Source organism: Ixodes scapularis, unplaced genomic scaffold, assembly GCF_016920785.2.
Source record: "Ixodes scapularis isolate PalLabHiFi unplaced genomic scaffold, ASM1692078v2 PGA_scaffold5__190_contigs__length_132052651, whole genome shotgun sequence".
Taxonomy (NCBI): Eukaryota; Metazoa; Arthropoda; class Arachnida; order Ixodida; family Ixodidae; genus Ixodes; species Ixodes scapularis.
In genome coordinates, this window is record NW_024609880.1 from 31,412,504 (window position 1) to 31,437,954 (window position 25,451).

Genomic DNA, 25,451 nt, shown 5'->3' on the forward strand with positions numbered 1-25,451 from the left:
GATCCGTGAAGATTCAACACGATGTAGCACACGCTGCCATTTGCCGAACCGAACACTAAACGATTCACAAGAATGTCTTGGGCTTCTTTGAAGAAATCGACACGGGTAGGACTTTTCGAACGAGATACCATTTACCACAGAAGCGAAATCCACAGCGGGCCTGCACCCCGCAGGCCGCATCACGCGCGAAACTAGGTCCGGTCTTTGAGACGCAGGCATTCCGAGTTTGTCAACGGCTAATGCGTCATCCGCCAAACCACGTGATCACGCTTTTGCCGTCACCCGCGCACAGAGAGCGGATTCAAATGATAAAACGTGTAGGAGTCATTCGTCCGGCGAGTACGCACCGTCTACTGCGCCTTCAGCTTAGGGAGAGAGAGAAAAAAGAGAGATGGAGTACAAAGCAAGCAGGCCAGAACTTTGTACAGATGTACATAGTTTGTAAAATAAATTGGTTCGCCAAAGAACTCGCAAAGTCTCCATCGCCTCCTGAGAACTTCAAAGACCATCGGCCTGCAAAACTTGGCAGGACCAAAGTACCAACAACAAACGAACCAACATTCACTGGCGCGCCAGTAAATGTTGGTTCGTTCGTTGTTGGTACTTTGGTCCTGCCAAGTTTTGCAGGCCGATGGTCTTTGAAGTTCTCAGGAGGCGATGGAGACTTTGCGAGTTCTTTGGCGAACCAATTCATTTTACAAACTATGTGCATCTGTACAAAGTAGGGGAAGTTGGCATACTCGGATCGAACAGGTCTAACAGATCTCCAAATCAGTCCAAAATCGACCTCCCTCGCCCCGTCCGAGGCTTTTGAAGGCACTCACTCCCTCGCCCTCAGGGAAGTCTTAACCAATGGTTTCAAACTTTTTCGAAGTCACGGGGCGTCAGCCCTCCAATGGTCAGCTGGGGGCCGACCCGGCCGTCCATCAAGTTTGCAACGGCCACAGCTGACAGCTCCGTAACATTGGCACAGCCTTGGGTTCCAGACAGAGTGGCGCCGCACCAGAGCTCCTGGCCCGAAACTCGATCGTCGCCAGCGTACCCTGTGGGACGCTGGAGCCCACAAGAAAACGCGCGCACACACAAAACAAAACGTCCCCTTCGCGGAAGAGACAACGTCTTCGCCGCGGGGTGCCTGCTCGAGAGGACCGCGGTCACCCGTCGAAAGTAAAGAAAACAACGACAGCCAGGGTGCGTCCGCTTCCCCTCTTCCCCACACCCCCGCGCGGCCGTAATGAGGACCACCCGGTGAGGGGGTCCCTCGCGACTCCTTTACGCCTCCCCACCAGGAGTGTTTCTGGTCCTTCTTGGACCTGCTAACAGTTTTATTACCCCTCCCCCAAGACGAAAGAAAAAAACGATAACAAAAAAAAAACAAAAAAAAAAAAAAACACAGAACTACGGAAAAACCAAAACGGTTATTTCCGCGACAATCACAATGCCCGTACACATTGGCCGGCACAGATAGTAAAAGCACAAATTATCACCAAGCCAAAAGACGAGCCACGCCGAAAAATCGCAAAGTCTCCATCGCCTCCTGAGAACTTCAACGACCATCGGCCTGCAAACTTGGCAGGACCAAAGTACACCACCAACGAACGAACCAACATTTACTGGCGCCAAACATGCTCCCACCGCGATAGCCGAGGCGTCGGTGTAAAGCCAATAAGGCCTTTCCGGATCTGGCGTGTACAGCGCCACCGCGTCACACAGCGCCTTCTTGAGTGCCACGAAGGCCCTGTCAGCTGCATCTGCCCAGGGCAGTCGGTTCGGGACCCTCTTACTGGTTAGCTCGGTGAGCGGTTTCGCGATCTCCGCATAATTCGCTAGTCCCTATAATACCCGCATAGCCCCAGCGCGCCACGCAGCTCCCGCTTAGTGGTAGGGACCGATAGGCCCTCGATGGCGAAGACGTTGTCTCTTCCGCGAAGAGGACGTTTTGTTTTGTGTGTGCGCGCGTTTTCTTGTGTGCTCCAGCGTCCCACAGGGTACGCTGGCGACGATCGAGTTTCGGGCCAGGAGCTTTGGTGCGGCGCCACTCTGTCTGGAACCCAAGGCTGTGCCAATGTTACGGAGCTGTCAGCCTTGGCCGTTGCGAACTTGATGGACGGCCGGGTCGGCCCCCAGCTGACCATTGGAGGGCTGACGCCCCGTGACTTCGAAAAAGTTTGAAACCATTGGTTAAGACTTCCCTGAGGGCGAGGGAGTGAGTGCCTTCAAAAGCCTCGGACGGGGCGAAGGAGGTCGATTTTGGACTGATTTGGAGATCTGTTAGACCTGTTCGATCCGAGTATGCCAACTTCCCCTACTTTGTACAGATGCACATAGTTTGTAAAATAAATTGGTTCGCCAAAGAACTCGCAAAGTCTCCATCGCCTCCTGAGAACTTCAAAGACCATCGGCCTGCAAAACTTGGCAGGACCAAAGCACCAACAACGAACGAACCAACATTTACTGGCGCACTCCCCCTCTTTCGGCCTTCACACCCCTCCCGGCCCTTTCGCAGTCGCCGGCCTAGCCCCCGCACTCGGCAGTTCCGGCTCGCTCGGCCCTAATCCACGCTTGGCCCTTCCGCGAGGGCCGGCCGAACTGGTAGTGACCCTAATCTTCTAGGGGGACAATGGCTGTGTCCGGGCTACACAAGCGAGATTCCGAGCAAGAGGGGACTCCCTTCTTTCCGACTTCTTGAGCTGTTTGGTACAATGCGCGATTTATGAGTTGAGGAGGAAAGCTAAACAAAAAAAAGTTGAAAAAGTGTTTCATGACTCCTTTAATGTAAAAAATACTAACAATCGACGAAGCGACGTTAAGTGCTGGATCTATAGGCTTCTTGCACTGACGTCACATCGCATACTTTTGCACACCAAGTAAAAGGAGGAGAAGGAAGCTGCTTTTGTAAGAATTTTGAGCGACAGGTTAATCTTCTATAATCTTCTGGGAGGAGAATAGCGACGCTGTGCTAATCCGGGAGGCACAAAGGAGGGTCCTGATAAGAGGGGAGCTCCTTCTTCCCCTCTTCTCTGGAGGGTATCGGAAATGACGTCATGTGCAAGGGGCCTATCCACAGAGAATGCGAGCTTGACCCACTTCGGCTTTTGTGCTGAGCTGGGACCGTGCATGCTGCATTGTTCATGCAGGCCGGAGTGGAAACAAAAGGGCCCCCCTCTCCCTCATCGGAGAACACAAACTCCAGCCGAACGCTGACGCCGCGTTCGGTTATGTCGGCCGAGCGCTGAGTCATTGTATATTTGCTGTCCCCATCCATGTAGTTCTAAAGTTAACCGCTTGGGGTGTTACGGTCGCTCCTCCCCAATAGGGAGGTTCTAGTGAGGGTGGCCGCAACTCAAAACCTGGAGAGCGTTTGCAATTTAATGGCGGCGTCTGAGGGAGAGGATTGGGAAAGGATATGCGCAATGTTGCCTCCAAGAGAGCAGACGCCCGCTCTGTTGCTCCATGCGCCTTTCCTCTCCTCGCCTCGCGGCTGCAGGTCGGGGAATATTCTAACTTTTGCCTCGTGATTACATGGCGGAATCGCAACGTTTTGAAGGAACGAGGTGTGTTTTCTGTCTTTTGTGACAAGATGAACAATGTCAAAAGTATAAGATGCCAATTCTTTCAACAATAAATCGTTGCACAGCTCCTTTAACCCTTTGCCTACCGCGAAAATTTTGCAAAAAAACTGTTTGAAAATATCGATTCTCTTTTTGTGCCCCATAAATTTAATATGCAATACAAAGGCCAAAAAAAATTATTATATGAGAGATCTTTGAACACGCTGCGAAAGAAAAGGGGACTCAAGTTCGGCTTCACTGCATTACCGCAGACAGTTCACATCACCTTGCACATGGACGTTCAGGCCGAGCGTAGCAGTACTGCAGGCAGTTCACATCACCTTGCACGCAAAGTGAACACAAAACGCAGCGGGGTCGGAAGGGGATTTTTTACGTTGATTCTAGTCCAATGCCTACATGTCCTCATCGAAATCGGAGTCATCTGAGCCAAAAAACCAATAACTCGGATGCATCGCTCTTGCTGTCCGACGAACGATTAATTTCCTCGTCTTCCGAATCTGAGGAGACACCACAATATCTTTGTTTTTGTCCCAATTTTGAGGCAAGAACGTCCCTATGCACGCAGCGGCCAGAAGTCATAGAGATCATGCATACTAACTCTACAGGGTGATTCAAGGAGAGGCCACCAGGATCTTTAAATCAACCGCAAAATTAGGTTTCACGCTACGACCTTGTGCAGCGTCGGCTACAGATGGTGCAAAATTTTTTTTCTAAAATTTGCAAAGAGCAAACTTTCCTGAGGAAAAAGTAAAGAAAGAAAAAGGCTTAGCTCCTATGGAAACGCAGCAACACCACCGGTCTTCAAACAACACGGCGCCGTTTCGCACGGGAAACAAGAGATGGCGCAACGAACGAGCATACGGCGAATACGGCGCCGAGATGGCCGAGAGCCAGCGTCTTTGGCGGACAATCTTTTCGACTCAAAAGCGGCGCGCGTTTCGCAGGCGGCGACATTCACAGAAACAAAAACGGTTGCGGTAACAACAAGGAACTACAGTTTTTTTTGTCTGCTAAAGACGCCAGCTCTTGGCGTCGTATGCTCGTTTGTTGGCGCCAGTTGGCGTCGCGACCGCTTGCACCATCTCCTGTCTCCCGTGCGAAACGGCGGCGTGTTGTTTGAAGACCAGTGGCTTTGCTGCGTTTCCATAGGAGGTAAGCTTTTTTCTTTCCTCACTTTTTCCTCAGATAAGTTCGCTCTTTGCAAATTTTACAACAAAAATGCACCATCTGTGGGCAACGCTTCACAAAGTCGTAGCGCGATAGGTTAAAAAACCAAATTTTGTGGTCAATTTAAAGAGCCTGGCCTCTCCTTGAATCACCCTGTAGAGGAAAAGGTCCGCCATTTTCCCAAGCATTCTGGCTGCCGCCCCCGCAACGTTACTAAAACACTCAGTTGGGAAACTCGCCGTCGAAACCTGGGCCGCTGGCGTCCACCGAGACCGAGCTAAATGCGACAACAGCGCCACTCTTTATTGTTTGTCTGTACCGTGGTCACCTTGAGCTTTTTGAAAGTCTGTTTTTGCGTAAGAACAAACGGAAAAGACTCTTTTTGTATAAAATTCATTGGAGTTTAGTACAAAAAGAGGGGCGCGTTATGTTTTTAAAATCTTTAGTTTGCATGGTTTTGCGGCACAATTAATATTGTTTTTATACAATATTTTTGCTTAGCGTGCCAATGTAGGCCTCCAGTCAACGCTAAACTAAACCAGATAACCGGCTTCGTGGGTGGGGCGCGAGTGGGTGCGCCACTGATCTCTAGATCAGTGGGGTGCGCCCCAGGAATACGAAACCGTGAAACCACCAGATTGCCGAGATTTCGATAGAAGGGAAGTTAATGCAGCGTAATGTGCAAGTTGCTTTTTATAAGCGTTAGAATAGCTCAGAATTTAGTTACAACGTTAAATTATCACTTTGTATTGCCATGAGTTTTCAGACTTCGCGATTAGCATTGCGACTGTCGTCCTTCATCTGGCAACACTGGTTTCTTTTTCTCGTGTTCTGTCGGTCTTCCGCGTTCTTTCACTCAGGACCCCGGATGTCGGCGCACGGGATTTGCCACTCCTCCTCACCCACCTTTACTCCTGTGCCAGAACTTGACGCCGTCATTCTTAAATCCCCTGTTGCCTGCGTTGGGACAATTTTCCACCAAATTCAGAAATGTAATATGTTTTTATTTTCTGTGAAGCGCCATCTATCCACGGCAAACCTAACTAGAAACACGAGCCGAGCTCGCCTTCGTGGAGAGCGGTACAAACCAGTGGTACAAACAGTGTGGATGAACCCAGGTCGTCGAGGATAGGGAAAGGTTTAAAGAACTTCTTCGGCGAATGATGATGAACGAGTAGAAAACGTGTCTTCAGCACGCTGCCACCAGCTTCTGCAACGCTATCAAAAACGAGATTTTGCTGCATGCAAGATGGACGTCCGGTTGTTGCTTCAATCTTCAGTTAGGCTAAACACAACAATTTCTAACCAACAAATTTAAAGAGACGGTAACACCCCCCCAAATTTTTTTGTTTTTTGTTAGGCGATTAATGAGGGTGTCAGAAGACTACCCAATGAATATTTTGCCGCAGCATCACATATATTTTTAATAAAGTAAAAAAAACGCAACTGCTCGAAATTGAAACTGGACGGGGGAGAAAGAATATAGAGGAGAGAGTTGGCGGAAGTCACGTGGCTGTGAAACTTTTTTTCTTCAATCGACATATTTGCGGCTTTTTAGAAGTCACAAAAGGGTATTATATTTCTTTTCTATTTTTAATAATGAGTGTGTCTTCAATGACCCACGACTTTGATTATATTTGGTGGTTGTATCTAAACCATAGAAAATGACACATGACCACGAACAAGAGAGTGAGCCAGGCTCAAACCGGACAGTTCTCGATTGGCAGTTTTCGGTCGGAAAGAAAACGAATTTCGAGCCACCAATTGCGTTTTAGGTAGTTGGGCTCTCATGTCATGTACAAATAAGAACCTTAGCGAGCATAAATACCTGTCAGTGTACGTTTAAAGGTCCAGTCTGCAAGGAGGTTGCCGCAGCCGTTGGAGACTAGTATTTGTTGTATTTTCTTGATGTTTCTCCCTTACAGCACTACTGCCATGGCCTACTGCAGGTGTGCCACTTGTGCTGCTAACTTGTTTTGGAGTTTGCAGATGTGTCATCTCTGGCGTGTCATCTGTCACTTCCACACTTGGTCTTAGGCAAGCATCTCTTCCGTCCTCCGGCTCTGGTTGGCTTTGGTGTATGGAGTAACCACTACGTAGCTGGTCAATGTGACGATTCCAAGTCGCTTCTCAATGTGACGATTCCAGGTCGCTTCCAGGGGCCTCCGCAGACTCTCAACCTACGATGCAGCGTGCATCGCGCTGTGCCGTTCTGTTACGGTTTGAATAAACGGATTACCCCTGTTATATATATATTGACATGTTAGTGGCGCCCTCTTAGTGGCGGTTTGCCCTCGTGAATAAAAGTCAGGCCTAGCTGTGTGGTACACACACATGTTGGCGGCCCGTCTGAATCCATGGGTCTGGGTCTGATTCAATCGACAACAATCAATATATAACATGGTGTCAGAAGTTAAAATTTCGCAACTCGGCAACTCCCCGAAACAACTACAGTAAAGCAACAACTGTATCACCATGGCGTTTCCCCTGATCCAACCGCCCAAGCCGTTTGAACCAGGCAGCAACCCCGCCGAAACGTGGTCGGAATGGAAGACGGCGTATGAACTCTATGAGGCAGCCTGCGAGTATACAGACAAGCCCCCAGCAACCAGGCGAGCGCTCCTGCTACACGTCATCGGCCCAGCAGCACGGAAAATTGTCGACACATTCGTCTTTCCAGCTCCGGCAACTGGTGAGCCTCTAACAGACACAGTGGCCGCTATCTTTGCGAAGTTCGATGAGAAGTATCTGCCGTACAAAAACGTGACGCAGGCGGCAGCTATTTTCAACTCAATGTGCCAAAAAGAAAATCATCCGATTGACGACTTCATCGCTGAGCTACAAGGCCAATCGAGGAAATGCGATTTCGGCGACCAGCACGACCGCCTCCTAGGCGACAGGATAATCATTGGCATTCGCGACACAGCTCTGCGAGAGCGGCTGTTTCGGGAAAGGAACCTTACTCTCGAAAAGATCATCATGACGTGCAGAGCGGCTGAAATTTCAAAGCAGCACGTATCTTCGCTGTTGACGACTGCCGATAGACAAGAGGCGACGGTCGACAACTTGAACTGCGGAAGACAGCGGCAGGAAAACAGACAACAACCGAGAAAACAGCCCCAATATCAACAAAGAAGCAACCATCCACAACATAGAGAAGCCAAGCACCAGAAAAGCTGTAGTAGGTGTGGAACCACTCACCTGCCCCGACAGTGCCCCGCCTACGGATCCACTTGCTACGCCTGTGGCAAGTTTGGACATTTTGCAAAGCTATGCCGACAGAAACAACGAGTGGCACCGCGACACGTCCGAACTCTAGACGTGGAGGAAGAAGTGACTGTTCAAGATTTTGGTCTGGGCAGCCTGACTGTAAACGACATCGCAGAAGATTCACTCTCCGACTGGCTTGAGACTGTCGACGTCAGCGGCAACCCAGTGAATTTCAAGCTGGACACGGGTTCCGATGTCAACATACTTCCAGAGCAGCTTGTGTTTAAATGGGAACCCCATCCAGCTATCAAGAAGACTCAAGCAAAGGTTACAACGTATCTGGGTGAGCAGCTTGATATAGAAAATGAGTGCCAGTTCCTTTGCACTGTGAAGAATGCCCAGTCCAACGTCAAGTTCTTGCTTGTGAAAGGAAATCTCAAGCCCATACTTGGAGCAGCTGCGTGCACAGCCTTAAACCTTTTGCATCGAGTGAGGCACATCGAAGTGGCAAATAAAGCCTCTCATCCTGCTCCGGACTTTGAACAAATACTTCAAGAATTTCCAGAAGTATTCAAGGGCATCGGCAAACTCCCAGGAGAATACAGCATTCGCCTGAAACCGGATGTAAAGCCTACGGTGTCTGCCCCTCGCCGGGTGCCAAGTGCACTCGAAGAAACTGTGAAGGCCGAGCTCACAAGAATGCAGGACAATGGCATTATCAAGGCCGTGACAGAACCAACTGACTGGGTTCATCCCATCGTCATCATCACAAAGAAGGATGGAAATGTGCGGATCTGTCTGGATCCAAGAAACCTAAATGCAGCAGTTAAGAGGCAGCACTACCGCATTCCAGTTCCAGAAGAACTTTTTGCGCGGCTATCTGGGTGCACTGTGTTTTCAGTGCTTGATGCCAAAAGTGCATTTTGGCAGCTGGCTCTTGATGAAGAGAGCTCGTACCTGTGCACATTTGCCACACCTTGGGGTCGGTACAGGTTCCTCAGAGTTCCGTTTGGACTCAGCACAGCTCCAGAGCTCTTTCAGCAAGCCATTGACAGAATCTTCGAGCGCCAAACCATTGTGATGCCGTACTTTGACGACATCTTGGTAGCCTCTAGAACGCAGAGTGACCATGCAACCCATCTGCGAAAGGTGCTTGAAATAGCATGCAACAACAATCTGAAGCTAAACAAGGACAAGCTCAAGCTGGGACTGTCTACAGTAACCTACCTTGGTCACCAGCTTACCCAAGAAGGCATTGCTCCTGACCCTGAAAAGGTAAAGGCAATCCAGGCCTTACAACCACCAAATGACAAGGCAGAGCTCCTGCGATTTCTCGGAATGGCAACATACCTTATGAAGTTTATTCCAAACTTCTCAACAAAGACGCAACCTCTGCGTGAGCTCCTGAAGTCCGACGTGGCATGGCACTGGACTCGCGAGATGTCCAATGCATTCAACGAGATCAAAGACAACCTGACCACTGCTCCAGTGTTGCATTACTTTAATGCTTCGCGACCAATTGTGATATCAACCGACGCCAGCTCGTATGGAATTGGCAGCATCCTTCTGCAGGACGGACATCCAGTGGCATACGCATCAGCAGCACTAACGCCGGCACAGCAGCGCTACGCGCAAATAGAAAAGGAACTGTTGGCCATAGTGTTTGCGTGTGAGCAGTTCTACTACTACATCTGTGGTCGAAGCGTCGTGGTGGAGACTGATCACAAGCCCCTCATCGGCTTGCACCAAAAGGAATTCTACAAAATCTCCCCCAGACTCCAACGCTTGCTCCTTCGTATCCAGCGTTTCACGGTGAAGCTAGTCCATGTGCCTGGAAAACACTTGACAGTTGCTGACACACTGTCTCGTGCACCTAATCCAGCGCAGACCATCAAGACAGTAGACGAGGAACATGGTGTCCTGGTCTGCACATTGGTTCAAGCATCCACAGCAAAGCTGGCTGAAATCCAAGCTAGCACGGCAGCAGATGAGGTCTTGAAGCGTGTAACGACCTACATCGAACACGGTTGGCCAAATAAAATCTCAAAGGTCCACCCGTCAGTCAGACCCTTCTACTCAAGAAGAAGTGAGCTCTACATAGCCGATGGCTTCGTCTGCTATGGCGAACGACTAGTAGTGCCAGAAGCATGCAAGAAGGATGTGCTCTCAAGACTTCACATGACCCATCGCGGCATTGTCGCATGCAAAAACCTGGCTTCCCAAAGCGTCTTCTGGCCTAGGATGAACCAGGACATCGAGGAGCTGATCAGCAGCTGTGAAGTTTGTCAACGCCACCAAAGAGCAAATCAAAGAGAACCACTTCTTGACCGAGACTTGCCAATACGCCCATGGGAGAAAGTAGCCATGGATTCCTTCTACCACGGTGGCACCACTTATTTGCTTGTGGTAGATTATTACTCGAAGTTTGTGGAAGTCAAGAAAATGTCGACTACAACGGCATCTGCTCTTATATCAGTGCTCAAGGAGCTGTATGCGTGCCACGGCATACCAAGTGAAGTTGTCAGTGACCAAGGCCCCCCATTTAATTCTGTGGAGTATAGAAGCTTCAACAAGGAGTGGGATATCGTCCACAACCCATCGTCACCACTCTTTCCGAGGTCCAATGGACAAGCAGAAAGGACAATACAAACCATCAAGGCCACAATGACTAAGGCTCTCTCCGAAGGAAAGGACTTGGCACTAGTGTTGATGACCTACAGAGCAACGCCAAGTAACGGCCTTCCATCTCCGGCAGAAATGTTGATGGGAAGAAGAATAAGGACTTTATTACCAGCCTGTCCAAGCAGCTTGCTGCCACACTATCCACACAAGTCATTCTCCAAGCAGCTTCAAGCAAGGCAGCGTGCACAGCATAAACATGCGGATCAACATGCGAAAGAGATGCCTCATTTTCAGAAGAACCAGCCAGTTTGGTTTTGGCATGGAAAAAGTTGGAGAAAAGCAGTTGTGACACAGGTGGGTCCAGCTCCACGAAGATACCAGGTGACATCGCCAGATGGCCAGAGCTACGCACGTAACCGCCATCACCTTCGTGTGAGAATCGACTCCAGAGAGTCCAAGCCCAACCGGAAAGCTGACCCGAGGAAACCCCGACTGACGGCTGAGGACTACTATCCTCTAGACTCCTCGCCCACTGCCAGCAACTCCCCTCGTCAGTCCAATGCAACAGACTCGCCACCACAAGCTCAACCCCGCCAGACTCGCTCAGGAAGACCTGTGAAGATTCCGTCAAGGTTCCTGTACTAAACCCAGTCGGACATTTTATTTTTGTGCATTTGTTACTTGTGTGGCGGCATGTTATATATATATTGACATGTTAGTGGCGCCCTCTTAGTGGCGGTTTGCCCTCGTGAATAAAAGTCAGGCCTAGCTGTGTGGTACACACACATGTTGGCGGCCCGTCTGAATCCATGGGTCTGGGTCTGATTCAATCGACAACAATCAATATATAACAACCCCGAGTAAGTGAAAATGGCGACGAGGAAGTTTCTTGAAGGATGGATGACTCTGCTCATCACCGGACGGATTCCGGAGTTTATCCCCGGCGGAAACTGGAGTTCGTAGTTGGAACGCCTCGAATTCTACTTCAAGGCTAAGAACATCACAAGCTCCCAAAGAAGTGAGCCGTACTCCTGACGTCCTGCGGTGAATCAACTTATGACACCGTACGAGCCCTGCTCGCGCCCAAGAAGCCTTCGTAGGTCGAGTATGAGGACATCATCAAGGGCCTCAACGAACACTATGACCCCAAGCTGGCAGAACTACTCAGTCGGTTCAAATTCCACCAACGGAAGCAAACACCGACAGAGTCCATCTCAGAGTATATGGCCGCACTGCGAAAGATTGCCGCTGACTGTAACTTCGGCCCAGTGACGACCGCATCGACCACACCCACTCCGGCAATGGCCACGGCGGCCACGCCTGAGTCGGATGTCAGTTCATCATAAGAAAGCCGACAGGTTCCGCAAGCCCCAGCGAGAAAATTCTCCACGGTGATACCACTCCAGGTGATGCTGAGGGACTGATTTATTTGTGGCACCAAGGATTTCCAGCTTCAACAACGTTTGCTAGTGGAACGAAACATCACCTTCGACCGCGCCTACGCTCTTGCATTGGCAACAGAGTCTGCCGCCAGCCAGCAACTCCAGATGCGGAAACCAGAAGGAAAGGTGCACAGTTCTACTCCAACCACAAGTAAGGGGGCAAAACCATCAAAGAAACCATGTTTTCATTGCACGGGCATGCATTCACCTGATGAATGTAAGCACGCGAAAGCCACGTGCAAATTTTGCCACAAGAAGGGACACCTCTAAGCGTGTTTCAAGCGCAAAGCTCAACGGAAGGCGCAAGAACGCTCGACAAGTCATACTCATCAGTTGACAGCTACACAAGATGAGATGGATGGAGACCTCTTCGCTGTGAACAGCGTCACTCAAGGGGACAGATCGAAAATCGTCGTTCAGCCCCTAGTGGACGGACAACCTCTGAAGATGGAAATGGACTCCAGTGCATCGCATTCTATCATCGGCTCTAAGACTGTTTCTCGCGTTTGGCAAGATCAACTGCCTCAGCTTGAACGCTGTGATCTCTCTTTGCACGTATGGGCTGGGGACAAGATGCAGTTTGCTGGAAAACTCCCTGGCGTGTGATTCAAAGGGAAAGAAGCTCGTCTCAACCTCTATGTGGTTACTGGAGCAGGAGCAAGCCTCCTGGGGCAAGACTGGTTTTCTGCTTTCACATCAAGGTGTCCGGAGCACCATGCTGTGTCGCCGATAACTCTCAACGATATTATCGCAAAGCATGACAAGGTGTTCAAAGGATCCCTTGATGGACATGTCGGCACCCCACTGCACATTGACCTCAACCAAGAGGTAACACCAAAATCTTGAAGTGTCGACTAGTTCCCCTCGCTCTACGGACAGCGGTTCACGAGGAGCTGGACAAACTTCAAGATCAGAACATTTTGGAGCCAGTGAAGTCGTCGTCCTGGGCAACAGCTTTAATCATCGTTCGGAAGAAGAACGGCAGTCTGCGGTTATGTGGAGACTACCGATGCACGGTAAATCCTGCACTCAGGTCCAACGCATATCCGTTGCCCATGGCATCAGAATTGTTGTCAATCGTTAGAGGAGGCAAGATCTTCTCAACGATAGATCTTCAACAAGCCTATCAACAACTACACGTTGACGACGCCATGGCAAAATTACTGACCGTGGCCACCACGAAGGGACTCTACCGCGTAAAGCGAATCTCTTTCGGAGTTTCGGTGGCGCCGCTGCTCCTTTAGCAGTTCATGGATACCTTGCTAACCGGCCTAAAAGGTACCGGCGCGTGCCTCGATGACATCATGGTCACGGGGACAACAGAAGAAGAGTGCCTGCAATGCTTGGACGCCGTTCTGCAAAGGCTGAACGAGGCAAAACTGCGCGTATGCAAAAAGAAATGCAAGTTCGGTGTTCCGTCCATGGAGTTTCTTGGCTACCACGTGGATGCCAAGGGTGTGAGCCCAACTAAGAAGAAGCTAAAGGCAATCATCAAAGCGCCCATACCCACCAACAAAAAGGAGCTACAGGCTTTCCTGGGTATCCTGAGCTTCTGCAGTTGATTTTTGCAGAACCACGCATCCATCGCCGAAAAGCTGCATCGACTCCTCGACAAAGACGCCCAGTGGCGCTGGGGTAGCGAAGAACGCGAGGCCTTCCAGAAACTGAAGATCTTAACCTCAGCACCAATTTTGGCTCACTTCAGGGAAGAGCAACAACTTATCCTGTCTTGCGACGCGTCGAAATACGGCGTTGGAGCGGTTCTGTCTCAGCTCAGCGAGGACGGTTTTGAAGCACCAATCGCCTACGCTTCGCAAACGTTGGGCAAAAGCGAACGCAACTATGCTCAACTCAACAAGGAAAGACTAACAGTTGTATTTGGCATGAAGCATTTTCACCAGTACGTTGCCGGTCAACACGTGACTGTCTACACGGACCACAAACCGCTCTTGGAGATAATGAGCCAAGGACGCCAGATTCCACTCATGCTCTCACCGCGCATGACGCGATGGTGCCTCATGCTAGGTTGCTACGACGACTTGCGCTATCGGCAAGGCAAGAATCACCAGAACGCAGACGCGCTCAGCCGGCTACCTCTGCCAGACACAGAGGACGAACTGGCGCCACCAGGTGATGTACTCTTGCTGGAAGCCATGGAGAGTCTACCACTCACTGCTCAGCAGATAGCAAGTCTCACTCAAGATGACCCGGTGTTGTCGCAAGTGTACAAGGGACTGTAAGATGGCACAACCTCCAAGTGGACAGGTGACGATTTCACGCTGTACAAGCGTCAAGAACTTGAGTTGGCAACACAAAATGGCTGCGTAACTTGGGGAGCACGTATAGACCTTTTTCAAATACCGACAACACCAGGCGGTGGCTGCACGTACTAAAAATCGAGGAAGTGACCTACCTGCGCTACCAATCGATATTGGGAGCTACGCTACCAGTTGCTTTGCTCTCCGAGCTGCGTCGTGTGCCCAACGAGACTTTAAAGAGGGAAATCCATAGCGTCCATCCAAACGTCGTGTTTTTCTTTCCGTCCACTTTCTTTTTTTGTGTAGCACAATTATATATATGCTGCAATTACGTGTCCTACTCGTCGATCTACAGCCTCATTCCGAATTTCCTCGATTTTTCGTGCCGACCTCCACCGCTTGGCATCGCGCGTGCGCAGAACGCTTCTCGGAAAAGGTCCATTATCATACCACAAGCAGCGCGCGAGCAAGCCCTGAAGATGCTACACGCAAATCATCCAGGCATTGTGGCGATGAAAAGCATTGCCCGAAGTCTTTTTTGGTGGCCAAGGCTAAATGCAGACATAGAGGACACCGCAGCTGTGTGCTAGACCTGCCAGCAACATCATCGGTCAAAAACAGCAGCACCGACACCGGACTGGTCACCTGCCAACCGACCCTGGGAGACAATCCACATCGATTTCGCAGGACCAATCGATGGGGTTTCGTATTTGATTATCGTCGATGCATACTTCAAGTGGTTGGAATTGAAGCCGATGCGTGCCACGACGTCCACACACGTCATTGACGGTCTATGCTCCGTTTTTGCAACCTTTGGCGTACCGAGAATACTTTTCTCCGACAACGTGCCGAATCTCGTATCAAGCGAAATGAACGAGTTTTTGACAAAAAACGGCATCAAGCACCACACTAGTGCACCATACATCCGGCAACTAACGGGCAAGCAGATTGGATGGTGGGCGAAACGAAGAAAGCCCGCTTGAGGTTTACGGAAGGAACAGTTCAGTGCAGAATCGCCAGGTTCTTGTTCTGACAGCACACAACGGTCTCATCTTTCACGGGAAGAACACCAGCCGAAGCAATGTTCGGCCGACGAATATCCACACCCCTCGATCTCATGAAGCGAGGGTATACGAACAAAGACCGAGAGGTTCCCAGCGATGGAGTAACGGCAGATTATTCTATCGGACAACCAGTCTACGTGAGGAATTGCGGTGGAAGTCCAACCTGGCTGCCAGCGGTAATTGTGAAGCCGATGGGAATTCGATCATTCCAGACAAGGTCGAATGACGGAAGACTTAGGCGTCGACACGTGGACCACATTCGCCGCCGACAAGAAAACAGAGGAGCTCCGGACATGGAAAAGGAAATATCTTCCTTCATGAGCTACCCGAACGCCTAGACCGCCAACGAACCCCTAGGTTTGGGACAACCGGAACCACGCGGAGAAGAGATCACCACAGACGACAACACCCCGGACGGTTCAACAACCTCCGATTCAAGGACTAGTTTCGGTCGCAGATCAAGCACCAGCACATTTGCAAGGCTATGTCTTGAGTTTTAAACCAGAAGGGGGAAACTGATATGTATGCGGAGGGCAAGTTCGTCTGCTCCTTGCGCAGGGGGTAGCGGTGACGTCAGAACGCCGAGCCCTGATTGGCTGATCGCGACCCCCTATCTGAGCGTCGTCTGCTTCTTTGCAACGTCGTCTGCTCGCAACGTCGTCTGCGTCTGTCTTACGTTTCCTGCGACTTTCGGAAGTGCAGAGGCCAGATTCACGAAACGATCTTACGTCACAAATGTGCGTAAGGCAAAACTTAAGAACAAATTCGTATTCACGAAACGAAATTTTCGTAAGTTTTGCGCAGGTTACGGCGAAATCCTACGACAGCTCCGAAGCTGTCTTACGCGGGTCCATATCACAAGAGCGAATGACATTTTAGCGAACGGCGACATTTGAGCGAATGGTCGTTTTAGCGAATAACGGGGGCGCGCGTTAACCCATCCGTCGCGCTGCGCTTTACGCCGCTTCGCGGCGACAGTCTACGGCAACTCATTACAAAAATATGAACTCACTTGGCCCACCCGAAAACGCCGCTTCGCGGCGTCCGACTATTCGCTAAAGTGTCGTTCGATGAAACGTGGGCGTTCGCTAAAACGTCATTCGATCAACTGAGTGCCTCCCGTCTTACGCACTTCTTACGATCAAGTCAGCATGGCCGACAGCGTCGCGGTCGCGACGACCCACGGACGTTTATTTTTCTACGTGAGCTTCTCACGCGTCCTGACTTCAAGCAGCAAAAAAAAAAGTAAAAATTACTTGAAACAGAGCACGACGAACAAGAACGCTGGATCCACAGACACCGGGGAAAAGCTCCAACGGCGACAATTCCACCGAACGCGACCAAACGAGCTGGGCAGTTAGGCCTAGCAGGCACTCCGCGACTCGGCGACCGTCTGCCCACGACCGGCTGACGTGCTGAATGGAATATGCCCGCGCGACCCTTGTGAACCCTTCCCGTGTTATACTTTGATCGCTGACCTTAATTTTAGATTAAGAGGTCAATTTCTTCCTCTTGTTATCTCCTTGTTTCCCGAGGCAACGGTGAATCTCGCCGCTGAAAAAGCGGCGAATCTCCGACAGACGCAGGAAAGGTAAAGCAGCCATCGCTTTGACTAGCAGACGTAAAGCAACCCGCCGGCGCCGGTAAAGAGTGAGGGGTCTCGCCGCACACGAATGGAGGTAAAAAGTATTTGGGAGAGAACTTGCGGACACTAAGCAAACAAACCTCGGCGCCCCGGGACGCGTACCTCGCCAATGAGTCCTTTGAGTTCCCTCCTTGATGCGCGTCTGCTAGTTGTTAGACGAAAACAACGTACCGCTGGAGTTATTTCGTCTGCCCTCCCTTAAAGGCCAAGTCGAGTTCGCTCCGAAAGTCGCAGGAAAAGTAAGACAGACGAAGACGATGTTGCGAGCAGACGACGTTGCAAAGGAGCAGACGACGCTCAGTAGGGGGTCGCGATCAGCCAATCAGGACTCGGCGTTCTGACGTCACCGTTACTTCCTTTCTCATGCGCAGAAGACGAAAATGAGCCCACTTGCGAGGCGTATATGTATTGCTAGTATCCGGCGGCGCGCTCAGCTACATACCGTGACTATGCATATAAGAACCCTGGTGCAAAGTCCAACCGCCGATCGAGGCCCGCTCGCACGGATCAAGTTTCGTTCACAGAGACGGCTGTTACCTGGGGCCTCCGCAGACTCTCTCAACCTAAAGTCACTGGATCCTGAGAAAGTAGCGGCAAGCTCCCCGTATGGTCGCCACGTTGGTCCGTGAAATGAGCAATTTCTTCTTGGCTCCTCCTTTCTTGGTGAACCAATCTGAATTCGCTGGTAACAAGTAGCTTTATGGAGACGTTTCTTGAATACCGAGATTTTCCTATCCACACACCGGCAAAACAAACGTGCATCTTCGTACCACCACCAAATGCTGTGTTGGTGCTTGGAGGCACTGAAAAATAAGTTTACTGTCTTAAAATATGCAAGAACAATATAATTGTAAGAGTTCTGTGGAGATGGGCATGATTGATTAGTTGATTGCATACACAATGACAAAGACGCTTATATTGGCGAGGAACGTCTCCACTAGGATGATGCACCATGGTGATCTTGGCGCGACTGTTTTAGAACGACCCTCTGGAAGCTTCGAAGATTTGAATGGACCAAGATGGCGATCTCCATGGCAACGTAGACAGATTATCCGATTGCCTTGCGAGGTTTGGGTCATCTGTATGTTAGTACCCGTTTGTGTCCGGCGTGCAAGTAGGGAAGGCAATGGCGCTACTTTCCCAGGATCCAGTGACTTTATCTCAACCTACGACGCAGCGTGCACCGCGCTGCGCCGTTCTGTTACGGTTTGAATAAACGCATTACCCTGAGTATGCGAAAAGGGTCTTGCTTTGTCTACAAGTACATTTGTCCGTTCAGATCTGGTTGCAGAAGTGCCAGTCGAGCTCGCAGTTCACAACTGAAAAACAGTCCGGCAGCTGTCTACCAGTTGTACCATGTGGTGTGGTGGGATATGCCAACAGGAAGTTTGGCAGCTTTTTGTTTGTTAAAGGGACACTGACAGGGTATTTATGCTCGCTGAAGTTTTTAGTTGTACGTGACATATGAGAGCTCAACTACCTAGAACAGAATTTGCGGCTCGAAATTCGGTTTCTTTCCGCCCGAAAACCGCTGATCAAGAACTGGCCGGTTCAAGTCTCGCTCACTCTCTTTTCCGCGGTCACGGGCCGTTTTCTAAGGTATCGATGCGACCACCAAATTTAATCAAAGTCGTGGGTCACTGAAGGCACACACTCTATATTAAAAATAGAAAAAAATATGAAAACCATTTTTTGTGGCTTCTAAAAAGCTGCAAATACGTTGATTGAAAAAAAAGTTCCACAGATAACCGGAAGCATTCTGTGCGTGCGTCGTTTCGCGTATCGTGGGACGCGCAGGGACGGCGTTGGCAGCGGACGACGAACTGTCGTTCGCGGTACCGGCGAATTTTGTCTGCCTTTAAAAGAGAAATTTGGGACTGGTCAAAAGAATTGGTATTCATCCCGTACGACACGCCCGACCACCAAGCCGATTTGCACGAAGACGTCGCCGAGCCGTCGCTCCCTTCTTGTGGCTGAAGACATCGCTCGCGCAAACGTCAAGCGCAACGTGTCTACTTCGAGTTGAATATGCGCGCGTACGATTTCTTTACTAGGTGAGAATGTCGCCAATGCGTGGTGCATCCCGACTTCGACCCGGGAGTGCTTTTGCTACAGGAAAATCGGCAGCAAACTTTCCAACTTACAGTTTATCGGCTGAATTGTTACTAAGGAAAGAGATCCCCTACTTTCGATGCGCCCCAGTAGCTCGATAGGAGGAAGAAGAAGTGCTCGCCATTGAACGCCCGAATTTTCGCCTTCCGATTTTAAGTCACTTACTGGGGCCCTTGTGGCCCTGGGACCCGCTGCAAAGAAGGCAGCGATTTAGCAAGACGCAAGATGAGCTCCAAGGAGAGCAGCATGACGGTCCTCGTTGACCGGGTAAATGAACAGGCAGTGGAATGCTCCAAGCAGTCCAAGGAATATCGTATCATTCTTCCACGTCTACCGACAGGTATGCTAGTTACAAACTCCCTCTTTCTGCATGCGGACATGTCCGGAAGGCCCTACAAGGCAACAGACTTCAAGGAAGTTCTGTTTTCGATGATTGAACGAACCGATCTAATAGCATTGGGCCCATATCAAATGAGCCATGTCTGGATGGCCGTCTTCGCCAACGGAACCGCAAAATGCAAAATCAAGGCATGCGAAGAGCTTGAGATCAAGCAAAAAAGGTGCCTCGTGATTGATCCAACCAAGGACGAAATCAAGATGAAGCTTCTGTGGCTACCACCTCAGCTTCCAGACAGTGAAATCAAGAAGGTGTTGGAACCGTTTGGAACGGTCAAAGATATAACAAGAGAGAAGTGGAGATTTTCAGATCTCGAAGAAACAGACACCCTGACCCGAATAGTGACCCTCGCCCTCAAAGACCATCTCACGGTAGACAAGGTCCCACACACGCTGAACATCTACGGAGTGAACACCCTGGTGGTCATTCCCGGACGACCTCCGCTCTGCCTGCGCTGCAAAGCGATTGGCCATATCCGCAGGCAGTGCTCGACCCCCCGCTGCACGCAGTGCTGGCGATTTGGCCATTCAACCGAGGAATGCATTGTTACCTATGCATCTAAGCTACAAGGTAACGCCTCTCCAGTGGCTGATGTGAGCGAGCACATCATGGACGTCGATGAGATGTTCACGAAAGACTTGGAACCAATGGGCGAGTCTCAGGAATCCCACGAAAATACCTCCAGTTCAGGTGAAGGGCCCTCGGGTCAACATGATGAAGCACCCAAGCCTAGTCGGGAAGAGGTCTTAACGCAAGAAACGCCAACTAGAACCAAGGACGACAGCTCAACCAACAAAGCCAAGGAGGCAAGAAAGTTGTCCATCCAATCAACTTCGCCTACTTCGAATGAGGGAAAAGACGAGAGGACGACCAAGAAGGCGAAGGTGGACACAAGTGAAGCCCTTCTGATTGAGGAACCTTGCTGCTCTAAAGATGCCCTCGTCGTTAGTGAAGATGAACGAGGGCGCGTGGACTTGCAAGAACAGCGGGGAAAGTCGAAGTTTAAGGAACGGAAAAAGACAACCTAACCCGATCAGAAGCCAACGGGTAAATGACCACAGTCAACCTTGGCACCACCCAGACGAGTACTTTCACCATATGCTCACTTAACGTTCGAGGTATAAATTCGCGCAAAAAACAATATCAGCTGTTTCGGTTTTTAGAACCGCACAACATCGACATAGTAGCACTACAAGAGACAAAAGTTTCTGAAGGAAATGTTCTGTTCTCGGAAAACACCCTATGGGCAAGCTCATACGACATCTACCACTGCCCAGCAATTGATTATTCTGCTGGATGTGCGCTCTTGTTTCGAAAAGGTTTTGACTATCGAATGTGCAGTTTAATCGAAGGTGCGGATGCAGGAAGGCTCCTAGTTGCTAATGCCCTTATACAAGGAAACCCCTGCCGCATAGTCGTTGTTTACGCGTACAATGACCAAGCGCAAAGAGAAAACTTATTTAATCAAGTAAGGATACATGCTGATACCAGATTCGATGTTATTATGCTCGGAGATTTTAACTGTGTTTTGCATGTCAAGGACAGAATTCCGAACAAGAAAATTATGGACCCAAGTGTAGACGTTCTCCGAGCTCTGGTTAGGGATTGCGACCTTATAGATGTTTGCACAACACAGAACGTTCTTAAATACACACACTTTCAGGGTTCATCACATGCGCGTTTGGACCGAATCTACGTACCTGGTTCGGCCAGTAGAGCACTTAGTAACTACAATGTGATCCCTACATATTTTTCAGATCATTGCCTGGTCATTGTCAGTGTAGGTTCGGATCGAAAAAGAAGAAAGGAAAGACCGCAGTCATGGGAATGTTGGAAAATGAATGAAACATTGTTAGGAGATAATGAATTTCAAAATGCAGTAGAAGGTCTCATACATGACCTTGAACAAGTCAAAACCGGGTGGTGCCAAAGTTGGGATCTGTTTAAAATGAGGATACGGGAACAAGCGATTGAGAGGTCATCGATAATTAGGTATTATGAAAAACAAGAAGAGAAGCGCTTAAATGGAGACCTCTTATACCTATACAATCTTGAATGCCAGCAGCCAGGGATGTATAAAAATGAAATCAAAAACATTAAGAAACGAATCGAAGATTACGACAAGAAGCGCTATGAAGGAGCTGCTGTGAGGACTCGCACCCTACAACTAATTGAAGGTGAACAGCCCACGAAGAGAAACATTCATGCTGAACGAGAGTACGTCCGAAAAAAGTCAGTGTCAGTGATAAAACTAAATGGTCAAGAATTGACAAACGAAAACGATATTCAGAATGCATTCGTCTCTCATTACGCCGATCTTTTTGCAACAAGTAATAAGTCTCCCCATCCACGTCTGCGTGAAATAATAGCAAAATTGCCCAGCTTAGAAAATGAAACGAAGGAAAAACTAAATTCTCCCCTTGATATACAGGAGATTACGCAAAACATCACCGAAATGAAAAGTAATAAAGCTCCCGGTCCTGATGGATTGCCTGCAAGCTTTTATAAAAAATGGAAGGAAAGACTAACACCAATTCTTTGCAACGTTTTCAAAGAATCTTACGCCGAGGATACCTTGCCACTGTCGTTTCGGAAGGCACATACCATACTTATTCCTAAATTCAAGGACCCAATCAAGCTGCAAAGAGTTGAAGGCTACCGACCTATCAGTCTCTTGAACTGTGACTACAAGATTTTGGCTCGAGTGCTGGCTGGAAGACTTCAAACAGTAATAAGTCTAATCGTCGGTGATCATCAGACATGTTCCATCAAGGGAAGAAACATACAAACTAATCTCCACACCGTACGATCAATGTTGGAGATATGCCAACGTACACAAGACTCTGCAGCTATATTGCAACTTGACCTCGCAAAAGCGTTCGACAGAGTGGACCACTATTTTCTTTTTGCGCTCTTAAAGCACAAATATTGGCGAAATTATTGAAAAAGGCGTAAAGCTTTGTTACAAGGACATATCGACAAGATTACTTCTAAACGGATCTCTGACAAAATCTATACTAGTTCGAAGGTCGGTACGCCAAGGTTGTCCACTCTCGCCGCTACTCTTCAATATCTACCTAGAGCCTCTCTGCAGAAACATCATCAATGACAAAGACATACAAGGGTTTCGCCTTCATGCGTGCGAAGTCAAACTCCTGGCTTACGCGGACGACTTGGTCCTGATTTGCTCCAACAAACCAAGCATCGTAACAGCGATGTCACATGTCGACGACTACTGCCCAGTGTCTGGTGCTTTGGTGAATAAGGATAAAAGTAGTGGTTCGTGGTGCGGGGAGTGGGGTACAACACCTGCCAAGTTCGTCGACATCGAGTGGACAACGAGCAAGCCGCAGCTTTTAGGTGTGCCACTGAATGTCATGGACAATCCGAAACCCATGTGGGATTCTTTAGAAACCAAAGTCAAGTCGGCCGTTCGTATATGGAAGCTAAGATACCTTTCCACCTTTGGCAAAGTTGCCGTTTGCAATATATTTCTTTTGTCAAAATTAACATACATTCTTCAGGTCATGCACTGTTCTAGACTTACAGTTAACAGGTTTAACAGGATTTTTGCAATGTTTATTTGGAATTCAACGTACGAGCCCATGCGGAGATCAAACCTCTTCCGACGAACGGAGGACGGCGGCCTAGGTCTTGGGCATATCTTTGTTAGGCAGCTAATGGCGAGATGGAAATTTTATCGAACACCACAGCACCCGTTTCTAGAAACGTGTAAAACATATTTCTTATCAAAGTACACAGGAACAGCAGTAAATACAGAGTCATCGAGCAAAACGATCACTTTACGCGGCTTCTACAAAGAGGTAGCAGACACCATTGATTTCCTGAGAGCACGGTTTACCAGTGACTTCTTAGAGACATGTTCCAAGAAGAAGTTACTTAAATGTCTACTAACTTCTTTGTTTCCAGATCCACTGTACCGATTGGGTGTATTTGCTGCTCCCCCTAACTGCGAAACTGATGTTTTAAAAAGAGTCAAACGCTTGCCCATTCCACCGAAGTGCAAGTCGTTCTTTTTTCGCTTTCACTCGCGGACAATACCTGTAAAGGAGTGGCGAGAGTCACGGGGTTTTGACGTATTTTGGAGCACAAACTGCAGGCTCTGCAAAACAACTGAGACATTCACCCATGCATTTGTGCTCTGTGTTGATGCAGTCTTCTTCTGGGACGTTTTCAAGAGGACAGTGAAAAAAGACTTTGAAGTCGAAGAAAGTAATTTCCGTTACCTACATTTTGGAGACCAGTTAGATACGGTTCTCGACACATTAGTTGTGATAGGTTTATATAGCCTGTGGAAGACACGGAAAGTTGATACGGACGGAGGGGTTGCCAAACCGTCTTGGGTGAACTTTAAGAATATTGCCACATTCGTTTGTCAGAGCATGCTAGCGTGCTGCGAAGGTAATGAAGAATGGAAACAAGCCATAGAAGGCATCAGTCGTTCACCTGACGTCATATGAGTCTGTGTCACGAGACCAGGATTTTAACACTTTAGGGCCCTCTTTGCCAACTCCCTGTAGAGGAAAACTGAAGTGTGCTGTACATCCTTTGTTTCCAACTATTTCCGAGCTTTCTAATATTTCTAGTAACACTCTCCTTGTATAGGTTGACAACCGTTCAATTCTTTTGTGTCTGACGCTTTGTACATAATGTAAATTGTATATAGTGTTCTCGTGTATATACCCATGTAAATAAACACTTTTGAAAAAAAAAAAAAAAAAAAAAAAAAAAAAAAAAAAAAAAAGCCCCAGTAGTTTAGTGGGAAAGACGTCCGCTTCACACGCGGTAGGACCGGGTTCGATCCCTCGTGAAACCCTCCTTTTTTTTTTTTTTTTTCAAAATATTTTTTGATGTCTACATTTCTTTTTTTACAATTATTACTGAAGAAACAAACAAAAAAAAAATGAGAAACAAATGTTGTGGACGACGCGTCGCTGAATTAAATGGTATGGGATTTCCTTTTTGACACCCGCGAACTCAATGTAATCACTTTTCACAAAATGCAAGGAGCATATAAATCAGGTAGCGTCCGCTTTCCGAGGTGCCCGTAAATGGTCTACAGGAATTGCAGCCAGCCATTGGTCCCGATCCCGTTGATGTATCGGAAACTCTGTCGCACAATGCCACTTCTGTTTCGGACGCAGGACATGTGAGCCAGCTCTTCACGCAACATCTTGGGTGCATTCTTTTCGGAGCCGATCAAAATTCACCACGGGCACTCACTACTCATCTCCAACTCCTCAATGTACAAAACGACTCATCTTGGAGTACAGAACAACGAGCGGAACATACATAACTGCAAAAGAATCCCACGGCGAACAGTTCCCGTACGCCGCATGTCGTCTGCTACAAAAAAAAAAAAGCAAAAAAAAAAAAAAAAAAAAAACACGGTCGAGTGTAGCCACGTGACTTCCGCCACTCACTCTCTTCCCTCCACTTCTCCGACCTCCGTCGGGTTTCGGTTTCGGTTTCGAGCAGTTGCGCCTTTTGGCTTTATTAAAAAAATACGCTACTCTGTTGCAAAATATTAATTGGGTAGTCCTCCGACACCATAATGAAGCGCCTGGCAAAAAATTAAAAAAAAATTTTGGGGGGTGTCAGTGTCCCTTTAAGGACCTAACCTACCCTAACCTATTCCCCCTTCATGCTGTGCTTGAAGGATTGCACAAATCTTTCTGCAAGTTCATTTGTCCCAGGGTGGTATGGTGCACTAAATGTGTGTCGCACACCATTCTCATTGAGAAAGGTCCGACGTTCTCCTGCTACAAATTGGGGACCATTGTAGGTGACAACGCGTTCAGAAAGTTTGTTCCGTACAAACATGTCGCGAAGGATGTTGACAGTGTGTACTGCAGTTGTAGAGCTCATGACGGTAGTCTTCTGGCCATTTCAAGAATGAATCAATTGCAATGAGGAACATCTTGCCGAGGAACGGTTCTGC

General features: G+C 48.9%; 1 protein-coding gene across 1 annotated transcript; it reads left to right on the forward strand.

The window, feature by feature from the left end:
* Positions 1 to 6,986: 6,986 nt before the first annotated feature.
* LOC121837957 (uncharacterized protein K02A2.6-like) lies at positions 6,987 to 11,421 on the forward strand. The gene has a single exon (XM_042293889.1). It carries the CDS (start codon positions 7,215 to 7,217, stop codon positions 11,214 to 11,216), a length of 4,002 nt encoding a protein of 1,333 aa, XP_042149823.1. The 5' UTR covers positions 6,987 to 7,214; the 3' UTR covers positions 11,217 to 11,421.
* Positions 11,422 to 25,451: the final 14,030 nt, after the last annotated feature.

Coding starts and splice junctions, on each gene's coding strand:
- LOC121837957 (XM_042293889.1), top strand. CDS start 7,215: ATGGCGTTTCCCCTGATCCAACCGCCCAAGCCGTTTGAACCAGGCAGC.